The following is a 24969-nucleotide window of genomic DNA, read 5'->3' as shown; positions in this document are numbered from 1 at the left end:
GTCGGCTGCAACAACAGAATCTTGCAGGTCTCATTGCGTTGTAGATCTCCCCTTCATCTAGTTAGGGAATTAGAGAGGTGTCTGTCTGAGCCACTTGCAAATATCATCTGGATGTTCTGGACTCAACATGTTTTACTCCTTGTCACCTTGGCATTGGATCCTGCATATCTCCAGCAAAATCACCTTACTTATTTTATGCAACAGACTAGCACTTGGTAGGATAGCAATGAATGCTTTGGAAAAGATATTAGGATATCAGGATGAGATTTTATCTACAAAGATCAGAATTGTTCAGGCAAGGGTATTTCCTGTGACACTCAACCAGGAAAGGCGATGAGTTCAGTCCTCGAGGGGCAAAAGCAAGACAAGTTCTGTGATGGGTCTGATGTAAGTTTTTATGGTGCCTTGCTTTGCAACCTTTACTTCCACCTTATGTACCTTCCCGTCATCACTGGGAATGGTTTTCACAATGAGACCCTTGGGCCAGTCAATTCTTTGAGCTTTTTGGTCCTTGAGCAGAACAAGGTCTCCAACTTGGAGATTAGGCAAGAGGTGATGCAGTTTGAAGTGTTGGCGCACTTGTGTTGTGGTGTTGAAGAGGTGCAGGCTTTTGCAGTTCTGGGGTCTCTGGGTGGTGAGTCAGGAAGGCGTTGTTCGTAGGAAGTACAGAAGATGGCTCTGCATCGTTGCAAACATTATGCTTTAGCACATATTGACTGGTGCGTTCCATCGGATCCTCCACTTCTGTTGGGATGAAACAATCTGGATCGGTGCCTTCCTTCATTGCCTGTTCATAGGCCTTCAGCTTTGCTCAGGCAGCTGCCTCCTCCCTTTCCATTCGCAGAATCTTTATTTTGGATTCTGACTCTGCTTGGCGGGCTTTGCTCTGAGCTTCTATTTCAGCTTCCTTTCTGGCAAAGGAAACATGTACTTTCTTTGCTTCTAGATGTGCACGGGCCTCTACCAACTTGTCACTTATCGTTGAAGCCCTGGAGCGAGAGGATCTAGCAGAAAGTACTGTGACTTTAGTTGATGTGGATCTATGGGATCTGGTCTCCTGCAGTTCAGCAATACAGATTTCTGCCTTATCCTTTGCATCTAGCACTAGGAAATCTCTTTGCTGGTTTATTGCATCCATCATGGTTAGTACTGCTGAGGAGTTACCTGTATTAAAGTCTTTCAAAAAGGCTGTGTGTTTTGCAGACAGCAGCTGGTAACGTTCATAAGCTGCAGATAGACGACCTATAGAGTCTCTTAATTCAACAGGATTATCATTAAGGCTCTGCAAAATTGACATGCAGTGCACAGTTTTGTCCCATAAGTCTGACAGATTACTGGAAAATTCATCTCTAGTTGCCTCATAGTTTTCCCGGAGTTTCTGGGTTGATCTTACTGTACGCTTGGATTTTACATCAGAATCAGCACACTCAGCTCCCTGAATGTCTGTGTGGTCAGAATCACACTGCATCTGTGTTGATTCAACGCTAAAAGAGCGTTCTGAGTCTTTTCTAGACGTTTTTCAAGTTTTGCAAAAAAATAGGTACCGTCTCTTTAAGCAGACGAACTGTAGTTTATATAGGGTTTATAACAAGGTTCAGTGTACAAACAGTTTTCAGCTTTGCACAGGAAATGCTATTAAGCTTGTGCGAACATGTGCTTTTACAAGATGGTGGATTGCACTGAGCTTGCTTGCAGATAACACACACACATATGGATTGCAGGCAGTAGGAATTCAAACTGTCTTTTGACTATTCTGGATCAGACTGTCATTTAATGATTTATCCCCTTGCTAAGACCCCTGTGCTTGGCCTGTATAGGGGGATATTATCACTGTTAACAGCCCTTGCCAGATAGCAGAACTCGTGAAAGTACCTTTATCATCCAGAAGTACCTTTATTTGCATGCAGAGAAGATTACAGCAGAGAAGGTTAGGTAGATGATGCATAGACGGTATTTTCAAGGTCAAAAGACAGTAACGACCCACAGTGTCTGCATGTGTATCTGCCGGTTATGAAGGAAGAGAATCACCCAGGGAGAAGAAAGAGGAAGTCCATCCCAGAAAGGGGAGGGGTGTAAAGGCACATGGTAAGGAGATGGAGGAAATACGTCAAAAAATAGGGACAGAATAGGGAGGGACTGGCTGACCAATTTAGCATGCTGTAATTTCCCCCAAATAACCACATGGTGGCAGCACACTCAGATTACCATGTTCTGGACACGAAGTAAAACCCTGGCTTTCCAGAGATGTCCATAATGCTGACGTGATGGAAGGAAAGAGAAGAGGATGACAGATTGGATTTATTTACAGCAGTGAGGGGCGAACCGTTGGAGGATCAGAAGGGCCACATTGGGAAGATCACCCAGAAGTTCAGCGGTATCCATGCAGCTGCTAAGAGTTAAGACAAACGTAATGGTTCAGGGTCAAGCAAGCAAGCAGCTTTGTTAACAGATTCTGGAGGTTGCACTCAATGATCTTAATGGCTGCTTTCAATTTGCAGCTTCTGACTTTTAGTGGATAAACACCCTGTCAGCAGAATTGAGGATTCACAATTGTATACCTTCCATTTCTTACCAGAGGTAACCTGGAAAACAGCAAAAGTAGTTCTCCTTCTGTCTTGTTCCTTAAGCAGAGCAGCATGGCAGGACTGGTGGTCTCACAGTCGGCAGCAGATGCCACTTTCTTCAAGATGGAAAAAATATGCAGTTTAAATGAGGTACAATCTACATTTATCAAATAGGGATACAAGGGCGTGGCCCTGCTTGCAGAATTCAAGGCACAGTGCTGATTTTGCCTTTTCTGAACTTCCACATCCAGTAGCTTGGACTTCTACAAAAGCAGGACCTGACCTCCTTGATTGTATATAGGAGGGTATTCCAGGGGAAGAGGCTGTTCAGAAAAAGCAACATCACCACCACCCCTACACACACACGTACCCTTAGAGCCGCCCCAGGTACCTCTAATCACTGCTGGGCCTCATGTGAGCAGGAAATGTCCCTCTGCTTCTAGGGACACGGGGGAGAAGTTGAGGCCCCCCCAGCGGCTGGCAGCTGGGCAGCAATCAAAATGCAGGGGGGTTATAGACACAGGCTATGTGAGTATGGTCTGAATTTGTCCATTTTTGGACCATTTACTCCTTGAACCCAAACCATTTTGATGACTATTTGACATATGCCTGATCTGTATCTCTTCCCCAGTTTTAACAGTTCCATAGCTTGCTTTTATTTACAGTAAAAAAAGCCAGGTGATTATTGGGATATCAGAGTGCAGTTCTCAGTCAATGGTTACTTACTTTCGCAAGGACTTCTGGATGCTGGAGGAAGAAGCCAGGAAGTTGGACACTTCCACTCTCAGAGATCGCTCTGTGAAACAAGCCCTTGGACAAGGGAGATAAAATCTACCCGCACAGACAGGCAGAAAAGGAAATAATATTCCATCAACTTTTGAAAGGGCCTTAATAACAATATATCAAGCTTCTCTTGAACAAGGAACTTGGAGAACATTAAAAAGGCAGATCATCTCTGGAACCGTGGTGCCTATGGGCCGATGGAATTGGGCATGGAAGTCTGTGTGGTGGTGTGCTTTTAAAAAATGCTCGGTTATTACCCAGAATAAAGCCAGTTAAAGGGGGGAGAGAAATTCTCCTAAACTTTAATCCTGAGGTTTGACCACACTTGGCTTAAACAGCAGAGTTGCTTCGATAAAACAAGGCACACTTTCATATGCCACAAGAGTCTGTCATTCAAGAGCATTTCAATAACTGCCTGAATATTCAGATTTCCGAAAAGGCTTTTTTTGTCTTTAGAGTTTGCCAAACCACCAGTTCAGTGCCTGGGTTGCTTCCGGCTGATCAGAGTTGTCTGCAGAAAGTGCCACAAATCAGGCAGAAAGCAAGAAACCTCATACCCTCCAGTCCCTCCCCAGAGTTTTTACAGCCAAAGTTTTCTCTGGTAATTCCAATTTGCATAATGGGCTTAGTCAACGAAGAAGCAGCTGCATACTCAGCATCCCAACTGTGTTTAGTTTTAACCCTGCTTATGGTTTTTGTGGTTTAGCCTATTGCCTGTGGTTAAAGTAGAGTTCTGCATACTGCAGCAGTCAGGCTAGTTTCGCACTCAAGTCATTTATGTTGTGTAAACCCAGCAAGCCTGAGCAAGGAACTTATTGGTGTTTATTAATTCATGTACTAGAATCCATCTCATAGGGTGGAGGCATAAATAAATAAAACTGGTAAAATCTTAAAATAAACTTAATAGAACAGAATAACTGAGTTGGAAGGATCTTTGGAGGTCTTTTAGTCCAACCCACTTCTGGACAAATGGCTGTCCAGTCTCTTCTTAAAATCCTCCTGTGATGGAGCGCCCACAACTTCTGAAGGCAAGTGGTTCCACTGGTTAATTGTTCTCACCAAAGAAGTTTCTCCTTAATTCTAGGCTGAATCTTTCTTTAATGATCTTCCAGCCATTACTTCTTATCATGCTTTGGAGAACAGGTTGACTCCCTGGTCTTTGTCACAGCCCCTCAATTTTTTGAAGACTGCTAGCCTGTCACTCCTGGTCCTCCTTTTCACTAGACTAGACATACCCAATTCCTGCAACTGTTCTTCATATGTTTTAGCCTCCAGGACCCTAATGGTCTTTGTTGCTCTTTTCTGCCCAATTTCCAGTCTCAACATCTTTTTTATAATATGGTGACCAAAACTGGATGCAGTATTCCATGTGCGGTCTTATTAAGTTTTTATAAAACAGTACTAATAATTCACGTGACCTTTATTCTATCCCTCTGTTAGTGCAACCGAGGATTGCATTAACTTTTTTGGTTACTGCCTCATACTGTTGGCTCATATTTAAGTGATTGCCCACTATGACTGCAAGATCCCTCTCACAGTTACTGCTAATTTGTACCTGTACAGTTTATTAATCTGATTATTAATAATAATCTGTATCTATACATATTATTAATCTGAAAAGAAAGCATTAGAGGCAGACCTTACCCAAGAGAGACAAAAAGCTTTAAAAGAAGGAGCAAAGGAAGCTGAAGAAGTAGAGACCAAGCTGTGAAGGACACAAGAAAATTAAACAGAGAGAGAGCTTCTGGTTAGATAAGCATGTCTGGAGGATAGTCTCTTACTAGAACTGTAACCCCCTGCATTTGATGAAGAGAAGGATGAGGGGTGACATGATAGCGGTGTTCCAATATCTCAGGGGCTGCCACAAAGAAGAGGGAGCCAAGCTATTCTCCAAAGCACCTGAAAGCAGGACAAGAAGCAATGGATGGAAACTAGTCAAGGAGAGACGCAACCTAGAACTAAGGAGAAATTTCCTGACAGTTAGAACAATTAATCAGTGGAACAACCTCCCTCCAGAAGCTATGAATGCTCCAACACTGGAAGTTTTTAAGAAGAGACTGGACAGCCATTTGTCTGAAATGGTATAGGGTCTCCTGCCTGAGCAGGGGGTTGGACTAGATGACCTTCAAGGTCCCTTCCAACTTTATTGTTGTTGTTGTTGTTGTATTGTTGTTGTTATTATTATTATTAATCATCGCACAGTCAGCCAGATGTTCAGACTGGATTTGGCATTTTTATCTACCTATCGAGTTCTTACCAAGGACCTGGGATAGGCAGATATGGATGTTTGATGGTATTACAGATATCGTTGCAGGATGGAAGCAGTTCCTAGTAAGGCTGCCTTTTGCAATTGACTAATGGCGAATTTGTCAATGCCAATGGTGTTCAAGTGGTGCTCCAGTTGTTTTGGGATTGCACCCAAGGCGCCTATTACTATTGGTACTACCCTTGCTTGCCTTTGCCACAGTCTTTCTATTTCTATTTGTATGTCTTTGTATTTTGTTATCTTCTCTGGTTCTTTCTCGTCTATTCTGCTGTCTCCAGGTACTGCCACGTCCACTATCCAGACTTTTTTGTCTTTCTTATCGACAATTGTTAAGTCTGGGGTGTTATGTTGCAGGTGCTTGTCTGTTTCAATTCTGAGGTCCCAGAGCAGTTTAACTTTATCATTTTCTATGACTTTCTCTATTTTATGATCCCACCAGTTCTTGCTTACAGGCAAATGATATTTCTTGCAGATCTTCCAATGCAGCATTGTTGCTACTTTGTCATGCTGCTGCTTGAAGTCAGTCTGTGCGATCTTCTTGCAGCAGCTTACCAGGTGGTCCACTGTTTCTTCAGCTTCTTTGCATAGGTGGCACTTACTGTCTGTTGCTGTCTTCTCAATTTTGCCTTTGTATGCATTTGTCCTTAAGGCTTGGTCTTGTGCAGCCAGAATTAGTCCCTCAGTCTCTTTCTTCAACTTTCCTGCTGTTAGCCATTGCCAGGTCTTGTTATTATCTGCTTTCCCAGCTATTTTTTTTAATGTACTGACCATGTAGTGCTTTGTCTTCCCATGCCTCTATTATGTTCTTCATTTGGTCTTTCTTGCAGGCCAGTTTGGTCTCTCCAGTAGTCAGTAAGTCTTCCTGATATACTAATTTCAGTGCATCTTCATCATTGTCCTTCAGATGATATTATTATTATTATTATTATTGTTATTGTTATTGTTGTTGTTGTTGTTGTTATTATTATTATTATTATTATTATTATTATTATTATTATTATTATTATTATTATTATTATTATTATTATTATTATTAAAAGCTTTCAAACTAATTATGAATGTCCATGGCCCAAAACAAGGGATGGGGTGGGACACACTCTGTCAAAGGTCTTTCAGCTGCTCATAACACCGCATACCCACCTGAGCCCCTACGCTGAATCCTCCGGCAGACTCTCCAAATATGGTCACGCAGGAAGGGTCTCCTCCGAAAGCCTCGATATTTTCCTGAACCCATTGGAGAGCTGCTACTTGGTCCAGGAGTCCCCAGTTTCCAGGAGCTTCTTGGGAGCCAGTGCTGAAAGGAGAACAGCTCAGTGAAGCCAATCAAGAAAAGGATGGTGTTGAGTTTGTTCTGGGTATTTCTCAACCAGTTATAATACTGAGGAAGAGTATTATAACACCTAGATGCAAACAAAGTCATTACTAAAAGCCAACATGGGTTTGTCAAAAACAGATTATGCCAGACAAATCTTATTGCATTCTTTGACCAAGTGACAAACTTAATGGACCAGAGGAATGCTGTGGATATAATTTACTTGGACTTCAGTAAGGCATTTGATAAAGTAGATCACAACCTACTACTTTTTTTAAAAAAAACAACAATTTTTATTAGTTTTTCAATTTACAACCTATATATCTAGAAAGCATCATGGTACCTGGGTAGTCATCAATTGGATAACAGAGTTTTCAATACATAGTTCGGGTTACATTATCATAGCATCCATCTCTATTTCCCTCAACATTCAATACAACATTTTAAAATAACAGATTACAAGAATAGCATGGTCAATTAAAAAAGATTTTGTCAGTCCAATTTCAATGAAGTATATCTATATCGTGTTATTAGATTTTATCTAATTTTGATGTTAATTGTAGTATCCAAGTTTAACCTTTAACATCCCAAATAGTATTCAGAACCCAAAATTTCCTTATTTTATCACACCAAAGATTGTATCATCTAACATACACCCAATAATTAAATAGCTAACTTCTACCTAATAAACATTGTTTGTTTCATATCCTGATATTTCACAAGTTATCAATCAAAGAGCCTATATTTATCAATCTACTTTTACTTCTACATAACCAAAATTTTAACATCAAAGATAGGATTCGTAAGCCAATTTTCCATTATGTCAATATATAAATTTATAATATTTGGAATAAGCCTAATAAGTACTTAAACACATTTTAATACTATCTCACAAATATTTTCTATTTCAGATCCTAATAAGTCACTAATTACTAACAAAATGACCTATAATAGTTCTCTAGGAATTCATTTTTTAAAATCTAACTCTAGGTTTCCTTTTTTGCCAGTCGGGTTTCCAGACCAAGGGCTTTAAATTGCCAAGTAGGTCTTCCTTTGCTCGCATGCATATTATTTGCACCAGAAGAGGCCATCCAACCATCAGCGATGTTCAAAGGTTGAACCATTTATAGTTATTATATTGTTGCCATGTTAATTCCATTCTCTTTATTTGCTCTGACATCTCTGTCTGCAGTTCGGTCTGGCCAAAAAAGAGGAAAAGATTCTGAAGCCCAGGGACAGGAAAGTCAGAGAACAAAGAGAGTTGGGGGCAGCAGAGCATAAGCACCCAAAAAGCGAGCCCAGGATCCTGAAAGAGTACTGGGATCTACAGGATGTGTTTAGTGTGAAAGGCTCTGACACGCTCCCGCACCATTGCCCCACAGACCGTAGGTTTGAAATCTTTCCCAGGGCTAAACTCCCAAAGACTAAACTTTATTTAATGACTCCACGTGAGCTAGAAGAACTTAATGCTTTCACAGACAAAAACCTAAAACATGGATTTATTCAACTGGGGAAGCCGCGAGGCCTTGTTCTGAGTAAAGAAAGATGGCACTTTTCGTCTGTACACTGACTATAGAGGCTTAAATGCGGTGTGCACAGAAAATGTCTCCCACTACCTCTGCTGAAGGATATGTTGGCACATTTAGCCAAAGGCAAAATCTTCACTAAGTTAGACTTGCAGGAGGCTTACTACTGAATTCAAATCAAGGAGGGCGACCAATGGGAAACTGTGTTTAAATGCCCTCTGGGATGTTTCCAATTCTGGGAGCTCCCTTTTCGTCTGCAGGGGGCCCAAGTGGTGTTCATGCAACTGATCAATGAGGTGCTGCATGATTATTTATACAGAGGAAAGTTGGTGTATTTGGATGACATATTAATAATATATATTGAAACTATGGAGGAGCATGTGAAATTGGTCCTAAAAAGCTCCAAGCCACCGATCTGTACGTAAAACTTTCTAAATGTGAATTTCACCAAGATACTGCATATCAAATGAAGGGGTGGAAATGGACCTAGAAAAGATGAAGGCAGTACTCAAGTGGGCCCCTCCCTGCACTAGGAAGCAGTTGCAGAGCTTCCTAGGCTTTGCCAATTTTTACCAGCAATTCATCCACTCATTTGCAAGGATCGCATTGCTGATCACCAGCATTTAAAAAAACTAAATGTGAGAGCAAACCAAAGCTGAGTCAGCCACTTAAGTGGACCATGGAGTGCCAGGCAGCGTTAGAAAAACTCAAATGGCTGTTTGCTGCGGAGCCTGTGCTGAAGCACCCTGACTCAGCTGCTCCATTTGTGATTCAGGCAGACGCGAGTGACATAGCTGTGGGGGCTGTGTTATTGCAAAAGAAGCCAGAGCTTGCTACAACCATGCACATACACCTCTAAAAACCTTACCAAGACTGAAAAGAGATGGGGGTAGGGGAGAAGGAGGCAAATGCAGTGCAGTGGGCTCTGCATACTTGGAGGTACTTCCTAGAAGGGGCAAAAACCCCGTTCAAAATGTGGACTGACCATAAGAATCTGGAATCCCTGAAAACTCCATACAAGTTATCACCTAAACAGGCTCATTGGGCTCAATACTTTAATCAGTTCATTTTTAGCCTGTGCTATAGTCCAGGAGGAAAAAACTTTATTGTTGCTTCAATACAATAGTATTAAGGCTGAAGTGGTTTGGCCAGTCATCCTCTCAAAGCAGCCAGCAGCCCCAGTAACTTGTTGTTGTTAGTTGCGAAGTCGTTTCCGACCCATCGCGACCCTATGGACAATGTTCCTCCAGGCCTTCCTGTCCTCTACCATCTTCTGGAGTCCACTTAAGCTCGCACCTACTGCTCCAGCCACCTCCTTCTCTGTCGTCCCCTTCTTCTATTGCCCTCAATCTTTCCCAGCATTAGGCTCTTCTCCAGTGAGTCCTTCCTTCTCATTAGGTGGCCAAAGTATTTGAGTTTTAGCTTCAGGATCTGGCCTTCTAAAGAGCAGTCAGGGTTGATCTCCTCTAGGACTGACCGGTATGATCACCTTGCAGTCCAAGGGACTCGCAGGAGTCTTCTCCAGCACCATAGTTCAAAGGCTTCAATTCTTTGGCGCTCAGCCTTTCTTATGGTCCAGCTTTCACTGCCATACATTGCAACTGGGAAGTAACTACTAGGGCCCAAAGGAAGAGAGAGCCTGAGATTCCAACTGAACTGTGTGAGAAGCTTAAAGAAGCGATTAAGCTTGATGAATGCCTTGCTGCCCATAAGAGTGACTGCACCACGTGTGATGTAGTGGCTTGGGATGGAGCCAAACTGTATGTACCCTGAAGCTTGAGAAGCACTGTTTTAAAAGGTGTTCATGACTCTAAGTCAACAGGACACTTTGGATTTGTAAAAACCCTCTACTTGGTTAAGAGACAGTTTTTCCTTGAAAAAAGACATTGAAAGCTATGTGGCCAGCTGTCCAGTCTGTGCTCTAGCAAAGAGACCACCTGGGAAGCCTATGGGGCTTTTGCAGACTGTGGCCAGCCCCCAGGCATAGTGGAAAGAAATATCTATGGACTTTATTGTAGAACTATCTGAAAGTGGGAGGAACACTGTTATTTGGGTTATTACTGATCTTTTTTCAAAATAGGTGCATTTTGTTTCTTGAACCCAAATTCCCTCTCCAGAAATGTTAGCTAAACTTTTCATGCAACTTATGTATAGGTTGCACAGTGTCCCTGAAAATATTATTTCAGATAGAGGAGTGCAGTTCACGTCACAATTTTGGCAGGAATTATTTGAAGCTGTTAGGAACCGCCCAGGGCTTGGGTTCCTCCCATCATCCCCAAACTAATGGGGCATGTGAGAGGACTAATTTGGTCTTGGAACAGTACTTCAGGTGCTACATTAATTACCAACAGGACAATTGGCTGACCTTTTGCCTTTTGCAGAGATTGCATATAACAATTCTGTGCATAGTAGTACAGGGTTCACCCCTTGGTCAGAACTTTGTAGCTATGCCACAGCTGCCTCAAGAGAAACCTCAAATACCCTCCTTAATGGAATGGATAGCACAATTCCAAAACACTTGGCCCGTAAGGCACAGGAAGATACATGTCAGGCACATAAGAAACAAGCCAACAAAAAATGTGTGAAGCCAAAGATTTTAAAGTGGGTGATACAGTTACCTCTCCACAAAATATTTACAGTCCACCCAAGAGTCAAAGAAGCTGGGTCCTAAATATGTGGGCCTATTTCCCATTGTTAATTAACCCAGTCACTATACAAATGGAGTTGCCTAAGAATCTTAAACATATTTACCCTGTGTTTCACTGCAGTTTATTGAAACCTGAAACTGTGTCACCTCTTCGCCCTGCATTTGACACCCCACCTATACCCATTTTAACTGAAGGAGAGCAGCATTTTGAAATTAATAAAGTTCTGGATTTGAGGAAACACAGAGGGACGATCCAATACCTCATTGTGTGGAAACACTTTCCCCCTTTGCAATCCTAAACATGTCTGGACACCTAAACTCCTTCAGACCTTTCACAGAAAAACGCTGGCTCTTCGGCTTTGAAACGGAGATGAGCACCGGCCCCTAGAGTTGGAAACGACTAGCACGCATGTGCGGGGGAACCTTTACCTTTACCTTTAGCTTTGTTTTACCTGTGTATCTTTTGTTTTCTTGTTCTATGGCTAAAGCTTCTGTTATGGGAGGGCCGAATGTCAGCCTGCATCTTTGCTTGGCGGTGTACGTGTGTGTGATGGGTACTTGGGGAGGGAAGCATGCAGGAGGAGACAGTGGAAATTTTTCATGAAACTTTGCAACTGCCCACCTGGACCTTATCACCTTCAAGGCCAATTCTCCTAGCTTCGGTATGCAGAAAGGAGAGACAGTGCACCTGAATCAGAGACTTCCCCAAAACATCTGCCAATGACTGAACTCTGGTTGCCTAGCTACAAGTGGGGTGGTTTCTAGGGTTTGTTTCAATTTGATGCTTCTCACGTTTTTGCTTCGGGTAGCAATAGCAATAGCACTTAGACTTATATACCGCTTCATAGTGCTTTACAGCCCTCTCTAATCGGTTTACAGAGTCAGCGTTTTGCCCCCAACAATCTGGATCCTCATTTCACTGACCTCAGAAGGATGGAAGGCTTGAGCCAGTGAGATTTGAACTGCCAAACTGCTGACAGCCATAACTTGGCTAACTTAACTGTATTCACTTCTTTCCTAGTAAAAGTACCTTTTTTCTAATTCTATGGAGCCAAGAGGTTATTTTTTCCCCTAGGAATTGGGTAGAGATGCCCCTGACAAGCACCTTTTCTAACATATTTTATTAAAAGGCATGAACTATTTTGAGCAGTAAAAAAAGCACAGGCTTTTCAATAAAATATGTTAACTGAAAAAGACACTGCCAGAAATTCTGAATGTTGGGGAAGCTTTTCTACAGAAATATAGTGAATGCCTTCAGAGCAAAGCTGTCTTTCCTTTTTCTTATCTTGTTTCTAAATGTAGTCCTCATTCTATCATTCTGCTTTCCCTTCTGAACATGGATTCCCGACTGTTAGATTCTCTATTTCCTCCTCACACTTTTCTGTTCACAAAGCTCCTCTATGAAAACCACTCCCGGTGTTCGTTCTTTTAATTTTCACAGTTTTTTTATTTACATAGATTTATGCTCTTCATGATCAGGATGACTTAAATAAAAATGACTAAAATATTAGAGAGACCACAAAATCATTCATGCAGTAAATTTCATATAGGAAAACCACAGTGGTATAAAAAGACATCAAAATAAAACAGGTAAACGGGGTATGCAAATGTTCCAAGTTCCAAATAGCTATTTTCCAAGCTCTAAACAACCACTCTGCTTTCAGCAATTTTTAAGTAAGTTCCCAGGCGCCAATCTTTCAGCTTTTCTGAAAACTGTCTTTGTTATAAGTAGATTAATGATGGAAAGCTTTAGAGCTATGTCTACAAGCTTTATTCTGCAGGCATTTGCAAACTACAAAAGTCAGCTAAGTTGTCTGTGCCTGAGTGGAGGAAAAGGGCTAACTGGATGCAGTTTGGAATGTTTTCTTAGGTCTTACAACTTATTTTACCTGAAGAATCCAAGAATCCCCAGCCGATACTGAACCACGACCACCACCACATTTCCATAAGCAGACAAGGCTGATCCGTCGTACAATGAAGCCCCGCCAACAACCAGGCCACCTCCAGGAAGCCAAACCATCACCTAGAAAATAGATCGGAAAATTGACCATTGCTGAAGCTATTGATTTGGCAAAATTTTAATTGTTTCATCTCTGTGCCAACATTTAATTGGTTAATTAATCTGTGACTATGTAGGACAGACTGGGAAGAAGCTAACCACCACACTGTGGTCAGGAGACCCGAACTCATTGGTAGCCTCATACTGCAATGAACAAGGACACAAATTCAATTTTGCAGCTACTAAAATTGTTGGACGAGCAGGCACAAAAATGGCTGGGAAGTGACTGAAGGGAAGTGACTGAAGCCTGGGAAACAGACCCCTCATCAGTCAACAGGCTGATTTACTACCAGCCTATCAAGTACTTAAAAGGCCAGGGCTGGGTAGCACAAGTAAAGGACAGCTAATGACTTAAAAGCCTCCATCATCACAGCCCACTCAACATCTAAATAGCCACTTACAACAGGCCCTGTGTACAATAGTGCACACAGAACAGCACACACACTGCTAGAAAGAAGTTCCTTGAGGATAGGCTCCAGCACGAATCCAAAGCTCGGAAGACAAAACCTCTGGTCCTGGTGACCAACCCAGATTGGATCTTCCTATTTAGTCGGGGTTAGATGCCTCAGGGAATGTGTGGCATGCAAGAAAAACTAAGTAAAAGACAAAGGAAACTGAATTTTACCTACAGGCAATTTAGCCTCCATGTCTGGGGTGAAAATGTTCAGGTAGAGGCAATCTTCAGATACCATCAGGTTGGGCAGCGTTACATTCATGATCTTCTTTAAAACATCCACCCATCCCAGGTCTTGCAGGCACCTTGAGAATACACAATACAGAAATGTGCCTGTCGGCATCAGGAGCGCTTTGGGGTCTCAAGGGTTAACTTGGGCAATTGCCACCCTCCCCCCAGCATCACTTCTGAAGGGAGAATATTCAGCCACTTTGCTAGCAAGAAGCAGGCATCTCTACAGGGGGGGTGTTGTCTTGACAATACAATCCCTGTCTCTCCCACCATTCACCTAGGCTCTGGTGCTACTCCCAGTGACTGAACTGGAAAAGCTGGTTTTGGATGGCAGCCCCTACCCCAGCCAGGCAATTACTCAACTTCATAGCTCAGCCATTCTTTCCATTGCAAACCATTCAAACAAGGCTTGGCTTTTATTGAGAGAGACCATTCCAGCCCCACCCAGCCCTATTTTGAGATGCACAGGAATGCATTGATATGCAAAAGAGCAGAGGCCACTGCCTGCCTGGATGGTGATCCACCGATACCGCAATACATCTCTCGTAAGGTATGTTGTGAAGGGCACAACATCTCTAGAAGACTTGGCTGGCTTTCTTGGGAACCAGTAGAACGAGAGTAGCTACTATACACTTCTTTTTATATGTTGTCATCACAGTCATTTTTCCATTCAGTTTGCAATATTTGAAATACACCATGTTTTTTCCCCCCACCCGCTCCCTCCAATTTCCTTAACACTTGTCCGGCATGGATTAACTTTGATGGAATTGTCAAAAGAGACTGACTTGGTATTCCACCCTCTTTCCCCACTTGCACAGGAGGAGCTTGCCTTTTGCTGCCATTGTGAATTAAAGATCAGGTCGTGCATAAGATTGTTTCCTAAGACTTCTCGCCATTGGCATCCAGCCAGGCACATCTCTCTTCTTGGGTAGACTCATGATGTCCATCTCATCCCACCCACCCCTGGAGCAGTTTAAAGTTATCCTTCATGGTCCCAGGGAGGAAGTCACATTTTTCTGCCCAAAGCAGCAATTTAGTGTGATGCAATTTGATGCAGTTTTACTGGATCAAAGGCTGGTGGATTGCACTTGAACATGTCAATGACAAGGAACCAGTACACAAAGCTTCCTCCAGCCCCTTATTTTTGAAAGTTTACTGCAGCCAATGATTATTTTTCAACAAGGTGGTTGGGAAAAAATCTCAGCTTAGTTGCTTTATTGTGTTCAGAGTTTTACACTGTGGTGATCAAAACTGCATCCAGTTTTTCCCATGTGGAGCTGTGGATGCCTCCTTGTGAGACCAAATCGGGCTGGAATGTCCAGCCTTTTGAATTTTAGCCATGTTCCTGTGACAGAATTCACCTCCCTAGTTTTTTCCCCCCCTTGCTAACAAAAGTTAAATTTTATCAGAGGGAATATGAACTGTATTGGTGTACATAATGTACGTATAAAATATATGCAACTGCATTGGATGTATGCATACAAAATATTTATTAAACAGAGTTTAAACTAAAAAAAACTGCATTCAGTTTTGGTCACCAGAATATAAAAACGGTATTGAGACTTTGGAAAGAGAGCAGAGAAGAGCGACCTAGAGACTAAAACATATGAAAAACAGTTGCAAGATTTGGGTTTGGTTAGTCTAGAGAAAAGGACTGGTGGGGGGGCATGATAGCAGTATTCCAGTATTTGAGGGGCTGCCACAAAGAGGAGGGGGTCAACCTATTGGATTAGATGACCTCTAAGGTCCCTTCTAACTCTATCGTTCTGTTATTCTCCAAAGCACCTGAAGGCAGGACAAGAAGCAATGGATGGAAACTATTCAAGGAGAGAAGCAACCTAGAACTAAGGAGAATTTTCCTGACAGTGAGAACAATTAATGGCTTCCCTCCAAAAGTTGTAGCTGCTCCATCACTGGAGGATTTTAAGAAGAGATTGGACAGCCACTTGTTTGGAATGGTATAGGGTCTCTGGCTTGTGGAGGGGTTGGACCAGAAGACCTCCAAGGTCCCTTCCAACTCTGTTATTCTGCTATTCTGGTGATCAATTGAAACATTTTTATAAACAGATATTTTTGAAATGTGTACAGCTGTTCTGTTTTTCCATTGTTTCAACTCCAGATGCTCTAGGGGTTAGGGTTAGAGCCCAGGGAAGTTGAAGGAGAAATACAGGGATGGACTTCATCCTTCAACAGTGGCATCCTCTCTCCATCCTTGGAGGAGACACTGAATTACAAGTTTTCCCCTTGTTTTTCATTAAACATAAAGGAAAAAACTTGAAGAAAAAATAAAAGTAAACTATGAGTGAATAATGAAGAGTAACGGAGATTGTATCTTTCCCATATCTCATTGTAAATAGTTGTAAATAACTCAATGTATTCTGTTGTTGGAAAGATTAAGAATCACTGCTTAAAACTGAGAGAAACATCTAGGACCACAGGGTTGCCACCATTATGTGCATCAGATACCCCTGATATGCCAACTGGGCTCAGCACATTCCTGATAACTTAAATTAATTTAAAGCGTTATGTTAAAATATGAAAATGCAGTGCAATCTATCTGAGGTACAGATTGAGCAGTTCTGATTAATTTCATCATTCAACCATTGAAGGAAGACCTTACAGTGGGGGGTGGGATGTGGAGTCTCTCACATGGCTCCAGGGTTCAGCTGGTTGTGGTGGGGAGAATCTCAGGGATCCAGTTGGAGGTTTGGCAAATGGGATCCCAAGAAAGCTCTTCACAAGCTGGTCCATGCCCTCCACGACAGCCAGTTTGCCTCTCAGATGTCCATACTTGGTAATTACCTCCGGGTGGTCCTGTCTTTCACCTAAAAATTCAAGCCCAGATATAAGGACAAGAAGCATTAAATACATATAAATGGATGACCTTCCTAGTTCCTTCTATGTTTTAATTTGCTCAGCAATAAGCTGAACTGCAAGATCAGAGTGACTTCCTCACTTAGCATCATTTTACTACAGCTATTGCAACAAGGCCATCTTCCTCTAGCCTTCTTTTCCTCAAGATTGGAGAAAGATGGTGGCCAGGGGCTGCCCTTCGTGTGGGGACAGACTGGGAGATGAGGTGGAGATGCAAGCCAGCAAGGCAGAGGGGGACAACCACTTCCTCCAGGATGGCTTTTTGCTGTTGGGGTTTCTTAGTTTTTAAATGTGTGACATCTCTTCCATGGCTTAATTTTCGAAACATCTGAAGGAGGGCAAGAACCAACAGATGGAAGCTAATCAAGGAGAGAACCGACTAAGAACTAAGAAGAAATTTCCTAACAGTGAGAACAATTAATCAGTGAATCATTCTAGGTGCATAAGGGCCCATTTGGGGACCTGTGTATCAGCCTCAAACTGTACTTCATTTCTTTAATCACACATAGCTATAGTTCCCACAGCTGGAGTGATGCCCTCCAGAAGCTGAACAAGATTTGCTGAAAAGATGAGCATATTTTTCTGGGAGATAAATTGCTGCAGCAGCTGTAATCTCTGCTCAGGTCCCCCATTGCCGACACTGCAATGAAACTATCTACAGACAACTCCTATTTCTCTAGAGCCACTGGAGGAGATGTTTTGGGGTTTGGGGGAATCTGCCCTGTAATTATGCTGTTGAGAGTTCATTATGCCTGGCTGAAAATAAATCCTTCTTCAACCTGGGTGAAGGTAATCCATGCACACAGCTTGGATTATCCAGGTTGCCTGTAGTAACTTCAATCTGGTGTTCCAGATGATTCAGATTCCAAAGGACACTTTCTTTGTGTCTGGTAAAACCAGAAGCCAGAAGCCAGGCTATGATGAGCCTAGAGCCCTGAATCTTCAATTTACCGTGAATATCCATGGGGAAAGGAGACTGTCCTTCAGAATTAGCAGAACAGGCCATTAGGGAAGAAGGTCATCTTCAACCAATATGTCATGCCCAACCACCATGTCTATTTCAGGCATTCTTGTCTTAAACCTAATTTTGGAATAGTCCCTTGGGGCTATAGGTATGGATTGTAAACCTATTGTTTGCATAGACACAGAGCATTTTTCTTTATTTATAAGTCTTGCTTGTGCTCTGTATAAAATTTGGACAAGGGTTTTAGCCTTGAATAAATTTTGGGCCACAACTTTTGCCACACAAAATTAAGTAACTTAGGATCATTTTCTTCAATAACTAAATGAACAAGTCTAATGTTTTTTTACTCATTTGTTTAATTGGGTTCCTTTAGTTTTTGAACTTGTGTGGAAAATAGATCCCATTTTAGGTCATTTTTATGGAGAAATAGTGAAAATTCAAAACGGTTCACTTTTAAGTGTTCCTGTATTGGGATTCCTATTGCCAATTCCCAATCTTTGGGGTTGGAAATGCTGCATTAGATTCTGCCCTGAGCAGGAGCTTCACTAGATGACCTTCTACTCATCTTCTCACCAACCTGGATCAAATGTGGAATGTAGCCTCACCCACTCCCGTTATAGGATGGCTGACTGGAATACTCGCTCAACTGGCTGCTCTCTATTGGTTGGAGCCATAAATACTATCAGAATTCTAGATTTCCTTTATTGTATAAATTTGTCTTGGCAAGTGCCAGGATCTGGAGGCCAACATTGCACCCTGTGTTGAGTAACGCAGAACTTTGTGGTCATCTGGGCATTCTGCATTGATGCACTTAATGGCAAACCATCACGGCACTTAGGTCCCAGCCTGACCTGCTGGTACCACTTTCTTTCCTATTTTTCCTTGTGCACTTTGATAAGAATCTCCTCCTTTTCCCTTTCGCTACATCTGGGAAGCACAGAGAGGTCCCAGGCTGGGTGCTTGGCATGAACAGCCGTCAGAGGAGGAAGCAATACAGGAAGAAAGGGGGGAGAGATCCGGTCTTGTAGCCATCTTGGCTGGTGGCCGAGAAATGGCTCCAAGCAGACTCAGAAGGCCTGTTTGCTCTCCCCAAGCTGTGGGATAGCTATTCTTGTTGTCTGAGCTGCCTGATATAGTGAGGCCCTCACTAAAGTCTGGCTGTGCAGATGTCACAGGAGATTGTGTTTCCCTCTTAGTACTACCAGACTAAATCTCTTTAAAAAAACCACAAGTTTTATTGGTTTTTCAGTTAAAATCTATGTATTTAGAAAGCATCATGGTGACTGGGTAATCAGAGATTCAGTAACAGTGTTTTCAGTACATAATTCAGGTTACATTATCAAAACATCCTTCTTAATTTCCCTTAACATTTCATACAACCAGTTTAAACTTAATAAATTTCTAGAAATAGCATGGTCAGTTAAAAAAATTGTCAATTCAATTTCATTGAGATATATCTATGTCCTGTTATTAAATTTTACCTAATTTTGATTTTAGTTATATTTAAATTTAGCCTTTAACATCCCAAATAATATTCACAACCCAAATTTCTTTTATTTCATTACAGCAAAAACTATAGCATCTAACATGTACACAGTGGCTGAGTAGCTATGTTCTACCTAATATTGTCTGTTTCACATCCTAATACATCACACGTTACTGACAGGACCACAGCCTATGTTCATCAATCTACAACTATTTATACACAACCAGATTCTGTTTTAAATTTTAGCTAATTCTTAATTCTTAAACAGAATAATCAAACATCTTTTAACATCAAACGTGGGATCTGTAAACCAAATTTCTATTATGTCAGTGCACAAATTATAATGTCTAAAATAAGCCTAATAGATACATAAACACATTCTAGTTCTATCTCATAAACATTTTCTATTTTAGATCCTGATAGATCACTGATTACTAAAAGGATAGCCTTTTAAATCTAACTCTGGCTTTCTTTTTTTGCCAATCAGGTTTTCAGACCAAGGCCTTTAAATTGCCAGGTAGGTCTCCCTTCGCTCCAATACATATTATTTGAATCGAAGGAGGCCATCTAGCCATCAGTGATCCACAAAAACCAAACCATTTGTAATCATTATGTTGTTGCCCTGTTAGTTCTAGTCTCTGTATTTGCTCTAAAAACTTTATCTTCAGTTCCGTCTGGATTCCTCTTCCATCTGGGTTCATCTGCTTTAAGTAGAGAGTCTTATCCAGTTTTGTAATTAGTGCTTAGCTATCCAGGCTTTCAGGAAACTGTCTTTGTTGTTCTTCCACATCCTCTATGTTAGCATCACTATCTTGCACATAGTATACTTCTAAAGTTATAGGCTCTTTTGATGGAATCAAAAGTTGAGTATTAAGTTTTCCCATAGTTTGTTGTTGGTCCTTAAGGTTATTTGCCATAGTGATATTTCCTTGTACTTTTAGAGTTGTCGATTCTTTGGATAGAGTCAAATTTTTTGTATTAGTTTTTTTCAATATCTTGTTGTACCTTGTGTTTCTCTGTCTCAGTAGTAATTTGTTCCAGTTTTGTTATATTCTGAGTTGTAAATTCTTTAGTTGAAGTCTGGGTTACAGCTTGTAAATTGGAGTTGGCACCTAAATTTTCCAGCCTGGAGATAAACATCTCAGAAACTTTATGGATTGTTTCTAATATGAGCTTATAATCAAGTGAGGTTTGTGGCTGATCAGTCTCCATTTTGAAGTAGTGGTAAATAGTCCTTAGTGGAGGCTAATTTTTAAACAAAACTCAGTAAATGTTCACCTCCACAAGCCTTGAGTTCACCTCCAGCTGTTTCAGGTTTTTATCTTTAGCTAATAATGTCAAGGGCAGTTCCAAAATAAACAGGTTTATTTGCCAAAAAGGCCACAAGATGTCCCCAGCATACTTAAAATCTTTTTCAGACAGAGTAAATTTATCAGTTTTGAGTACTTTTAAGTAACTTTTAAGTAGTTCTTTTCTCTCTTTTCTCCCTTTTTTTAATCAAATAGACAAAATAGCCAGTTTCTGTAAGGATAGGAGTTTTGGGTCACCAAAAATAGAAAGGAAGTAAGTTGAATTAAATAGTATTATTCTGTTCAAGGTTTCCTTTTTTCTCCCGGCGTGATCAAAAGCCGTCCTTAAGGAGGGTGGGGGGAAAAAAAGCTCCCTTCCCTCTCTCCTCACTGGGGGAAGCAAATTCAAGGAGCTTTTGGCAGGAAAAAGTAGACAATTAGGAAAAGAAGAAGGCAGTTTTCAAGTGCTTTCAAATGCTTTGTTGTAATTTTGGCTTTGGCAGGAAACAGCTGAAACAATGGGCCATGGGAGTGGCCGATCCTTTCTTCATCAGTTTGGAGAGTTGCTCCAAGATGATGGGAGGGCCACCGCCCTTCTACCGCCAACTGGAGAGACCTCTCCCCCACTCGTCACCCCTCTAGGGCGACTTTCGACCCCTTTACAGGGGTACCTCAATGAAGAAATCCAGACGACGTGGGGAGCATTCCCTCATCCCGTGCCAAAAACCAGAACCGGAAGCCCAGACTAAATGTCTTTATAGCGAAAGCACCAAAGCCACTTCTAGTGACAGGTCCACCATGTACGCAGCCTCTTCAAATGGGAAGCTGTCATGGTGCAGAAGCTCCCTTTAGTGGTGGGGTGAGAGAGCCACTCCTCTGGTCACTGGGGGATGCTGAGGGGCCAGGCCAAGCACGGATGCCAAGACCCGTGATTCAAGTGGTTGCAGGATAGGAGAAGACCCTGGGCAAATGGCTGCACTCAACTGGCCACAAGCAAAGCCTCATCTTTAACTAGTCAGAATGAACCACACGTCAACAAGCAGATGGTGGTCCCAGCTCCTCCTCCAGAGATGCTGGTTCTTCTCTGAATATTTGGGAGGCAGGACTGAACTTTTGATTGTAAGGAGGTTGATACTGCCTTCAGCATATCAAAAATTCCTTATGAAAAGAAGCAACAAATATAAATTGTGATAGAATTTGGTTGTGAAAAAAATCTGTTTTCAACACCCACTTTTTGTTCAGCCAGATAAGTAAAATAAGTAATAAGTAATTCATATTGTAAACATGATGATATGCCTTTCCATTTTTCTCAGAAATGTTGTTCCTGCTTCAGATAGTCTACCTGTGAGGTGATGTTTCCAAACTTTAAAAAAATTTTTTAAAGCAAATTCATAGAGGGAAAGCTTACCAATATAATAACAAGGAATAAACAGAACCTTCAGCAAGGTTCTATGTTCAGAAAGTCTGTCACACACACACACACACACACACAAGATAGGGCTTCCCCTATCTTGGTTGATCCTAGAAATACAAATCTACACTTGCAACACAATATACCAAAATATTTTGCTAAGAGTCAGACAGCCTATAAATTTGCTTTATAAGCAAATATTTCATACATTTTGTCTTTCAAAAGGTTCTCAACAAGAATAAGTATCTACTAATAGCGGAATGAGCCTATTAATTTTGTTCAACTTTTATTTAATGAGATTGGTTATTATTGGCAACTGTGCGTAAATTCACAAGATGGACTCAGGCTATACAGGAAGCAAATGTTGCATTAAAATCTACAGTTTTTAGAGAAGGCATGTCTTAAAAAATGAAAGTTGGAAATAAAGGACTCTTCAGTGCAAAGCTGTGATCAGACAAGCAACAAATATTAGTTAGATATGTCGTGCCAGAAGTTTCAAAAGAGAAAAAGAATAAAGTCATGAAACCAAACACCTTGCGCTCTTTTACATTCCCCGAAAGGGACTTTTCTAAATATATTCCTAATCAGCAAAAGAAGCTCCATTTACCCTCAGTTGTTATTCCAGCAACCAACAAACTTTCAATCACGATTCCAAACAGCCAGCACTTCATCTCTGCTGAAATCCACTCGCTTCTCTCTTCAAAAGCACAAAGGTCTCTGAAGAAAGTGCCAGCAAAGGGTGTGTTTAAAAAGAAAAAAAAACCTGCGACCCACACTTTCCCAACATGAAAAAAGCATCAGGAAGCTGTCCAGGTCTGCCAACTAAGCAAGAGTTCAGAGCCTCATTTTTTATTCAACTGGATTGATGCTGATGCTCTGACCTAATCTGAAGATATTGAAGCCACACCAACTGATACACCTGGCTGAACTGACAATTTCAAATTTGCTCCTGGATGCTATGCGAACCCCAGAATGCCACCCATTGGACCCAGTGGAATGGAAGATAAAACATGGCAATAGTCACAGCTCCTCCTAAATGCCCTTTAAACAATAGAAAGCCCAGCTGTCCAAATGTCATAAAGGAAGCACTGTTTATTCTCCCTTGCTGCGCCAGTCCTTCCTTCCTTGCTTGTATTCTTTAAAAGTGTGCTTAAATGGAATACTTTTATTTTCAATACCTATCCTAGACACAATCAAACAACCTCCACTGCTAGGCTGAGGTATCATCGTGCACACAATCTCGGCTGAAGAAGGAAGCCGAATGCTGGAGGGAAGCCTCATCCAGGGCTTCTCCCAGGCTGGACCTCTCGGAATGGATGAAGCTTGTGACTCACTGAGACCCAGGTGGTCCACAGGCTTCGGGAGGAAGGACTGGGAAGGAAGGGCCAAGGGGGTGACCCTCACCTGTGGTAGCTGCGGAGCCTGTTGACAGGAGTGACAACCGGAGCTGGAAGAGCTCAAGGATGACGAGAAAGCAGGTGGAGAACCCAGCCATGGTGACCTGATAATGGAGCAAGTCATGAGATTCATGATGGAAGCTCTCCAAACCATCAAGGAACACGAGTCCTTTGCCAAAACCACTGCCAGAAAGGCCTGGCAGGCCCAGGTGGAGGATGATGGGAGAGCATCGCTGAAAGCCGCCACTACCACAGCCACAGGAGCAGCACCAAGAGGACTATCAGAGCTGCTGCCCCAGATGGGGCTCCCCCGACCAGGGGGAAGAGTTGGCAGACCCCACCTCTCAGGGTGAAGTTTCATGGAGACCCCCCAACAACTGGGGTTCAAGGAAGGGGACGAGTGGAAAACTGGCTTTAACTGCCCTTTGGGATGCTTTCACTTTCAGGTAATCCCCTTCAAGGGATTTGAAAAACTTAAATGCTTGTTTGTGGCCAAGGCAGTGTTAAGACACCCCAATCCGAGTGCTTCTTTCATTATTCAGGTGGACGCTAGCGATGTAGCCAAGGGGGTCATACTGTTACAGAAAAACAAGCAAAGGGTTCTACAACCGTGGGTCATGGTTCCAATAAATGAGACAGTTCAAACAAAATGCAGGCATTGTTTATCTAAAAAGTCTTAATAATGAAACGAAACATCGGCACTCATGGAGGGATGCCAGAATCTGAAATCTCCTCCCCCAAACCCATTGTAACACACACAATCCCCGCGCTTATCTACATGGCATAAATCACATTATCCAATTAGTTTTACATATGAAGTTTCACTTCCCATTCTGTATGCAGGCTTTTCTTATCTTCTCAAAACATCCGGCTGATGTTTCCCCCCAAAGTGAAGCAATTCAAGGTTGACTCAGCCTTCCATCCTTCCGAGGTAGGTAAAATGAGGACCCAGATTGTTGGGGGCAATTAAGCTGACTTTGTAATAATGCCGCTTGGGGGGGGGTGAAAGCCCTAATAAGCAGGCTACTGCTAAGCTTGTAAGCCGCCCTGAGTCTTCGGAGAAGGGCGGGATATAAATGGAATTAAAATAAAAAAATAAAAATAAAATTAAAGTAACAGGCTGTCTCTTATATTGTCAGTACAAAAATATGTCAATGTTTGCAGCATTGACATCTGGCCCCCCTTAGAAAAAGGACAGATCCTGTAATGTAAACAAACACAAGTTAGGAGCTGGCTTTTGGTTTGTTGGGGTGTTTCTCATAAAACTTTTTGATAAGTCTGTCAGATTTCACATCAGTAGATTTCACCCAAATGGTTTCAGACAATTGGTATCCCTTCCATTGTACTAGGTACTGCAATTTTCCCTTAAAGATTCTAGAGTCAAGAATACATTTCACTTCACAATGGATCTGACCCGCTACTATGAGGGGTCCAGGTGCTTTCTTAGGGGGAGGTCTTAAAGTGGAGGGTCAAAAAGGTTTCAGTAAGCTACAATGGAACACCAGGTGAATTTTTCCCAAAAGTCTGGGGAGTTTCAATTTTACTGTGACCGGGTTGATTTTCACAATGGGGAAAGGCCCCAAGAATTTCGGTCCCAATTTCTTGCTGGATAACTTGAGATGTAAATATTTAGTTAACAGATAAACCTTTTCCCCCACTTGGAATGTTCTCTGGGGAGCCCTCTTTTTATCAGCCTGTTTTTTAAT

At 41.9% G+C, this 24969-nt stretch overlaps 1 protein-coding gene across 1 annotated transcript in view; it reads right to left on the bottom strand.

The window, feature by feature from the left end:
- The window catches only part of LOC308672665 (fatty acyl-CoA hydrolase precursor, medium chain-like), a gene marked incomplete at its 5' end in the record, with an annotated part of 43440 nt that extends 20903 nt beyond the window's left edge, over positions 1 to 22537 (bottom strand). The window contains 7 exons of the mRNA XM_081335720.1: positions 2573 to 2680; positions 3291 to 3395; positions 6754 to 6907; positions 12988 to 13121; positions 13787 to 13916; positions 16463 to 16667; positions 22474 to 22537. Coding sequence (XP_081191846.1) covers positions 2573 to 2680; positions 3291 to 3395; positions 6754 to 6907; positions 12988 to 13121; positions 13787 to 13916; positions 16463 to 16667; positions 22474 to 22537 — 900 coding nt within the window. The remainder of the gene's footprint in view (positions 1 to 2572; positions 2681 to 3290; positions 3396 to 6753; positions 6908 to 12987; positions 13122 to 13786; positions 13917 to 16462; positions 16668 to 22473) is intronic.
- Between the last annotated feature and the right edge of the window lie 2432 nt (positions 22538 to 24969).

This window comes from Vipera berus, assembly GCF_964194415.1.
Source record: "Vipera berus genome assembly, chromosome: 10".
Taxonomy (NCBI): domain Eukaryota; kingdom Metazoa; phylum Chordata; class Lepidosauria; order Squamata; family Viperidae; genus Vipera; species Vipera berus.
This window is presented reverse-complemented; position numbering and strand designations above follow the sequence as displayed.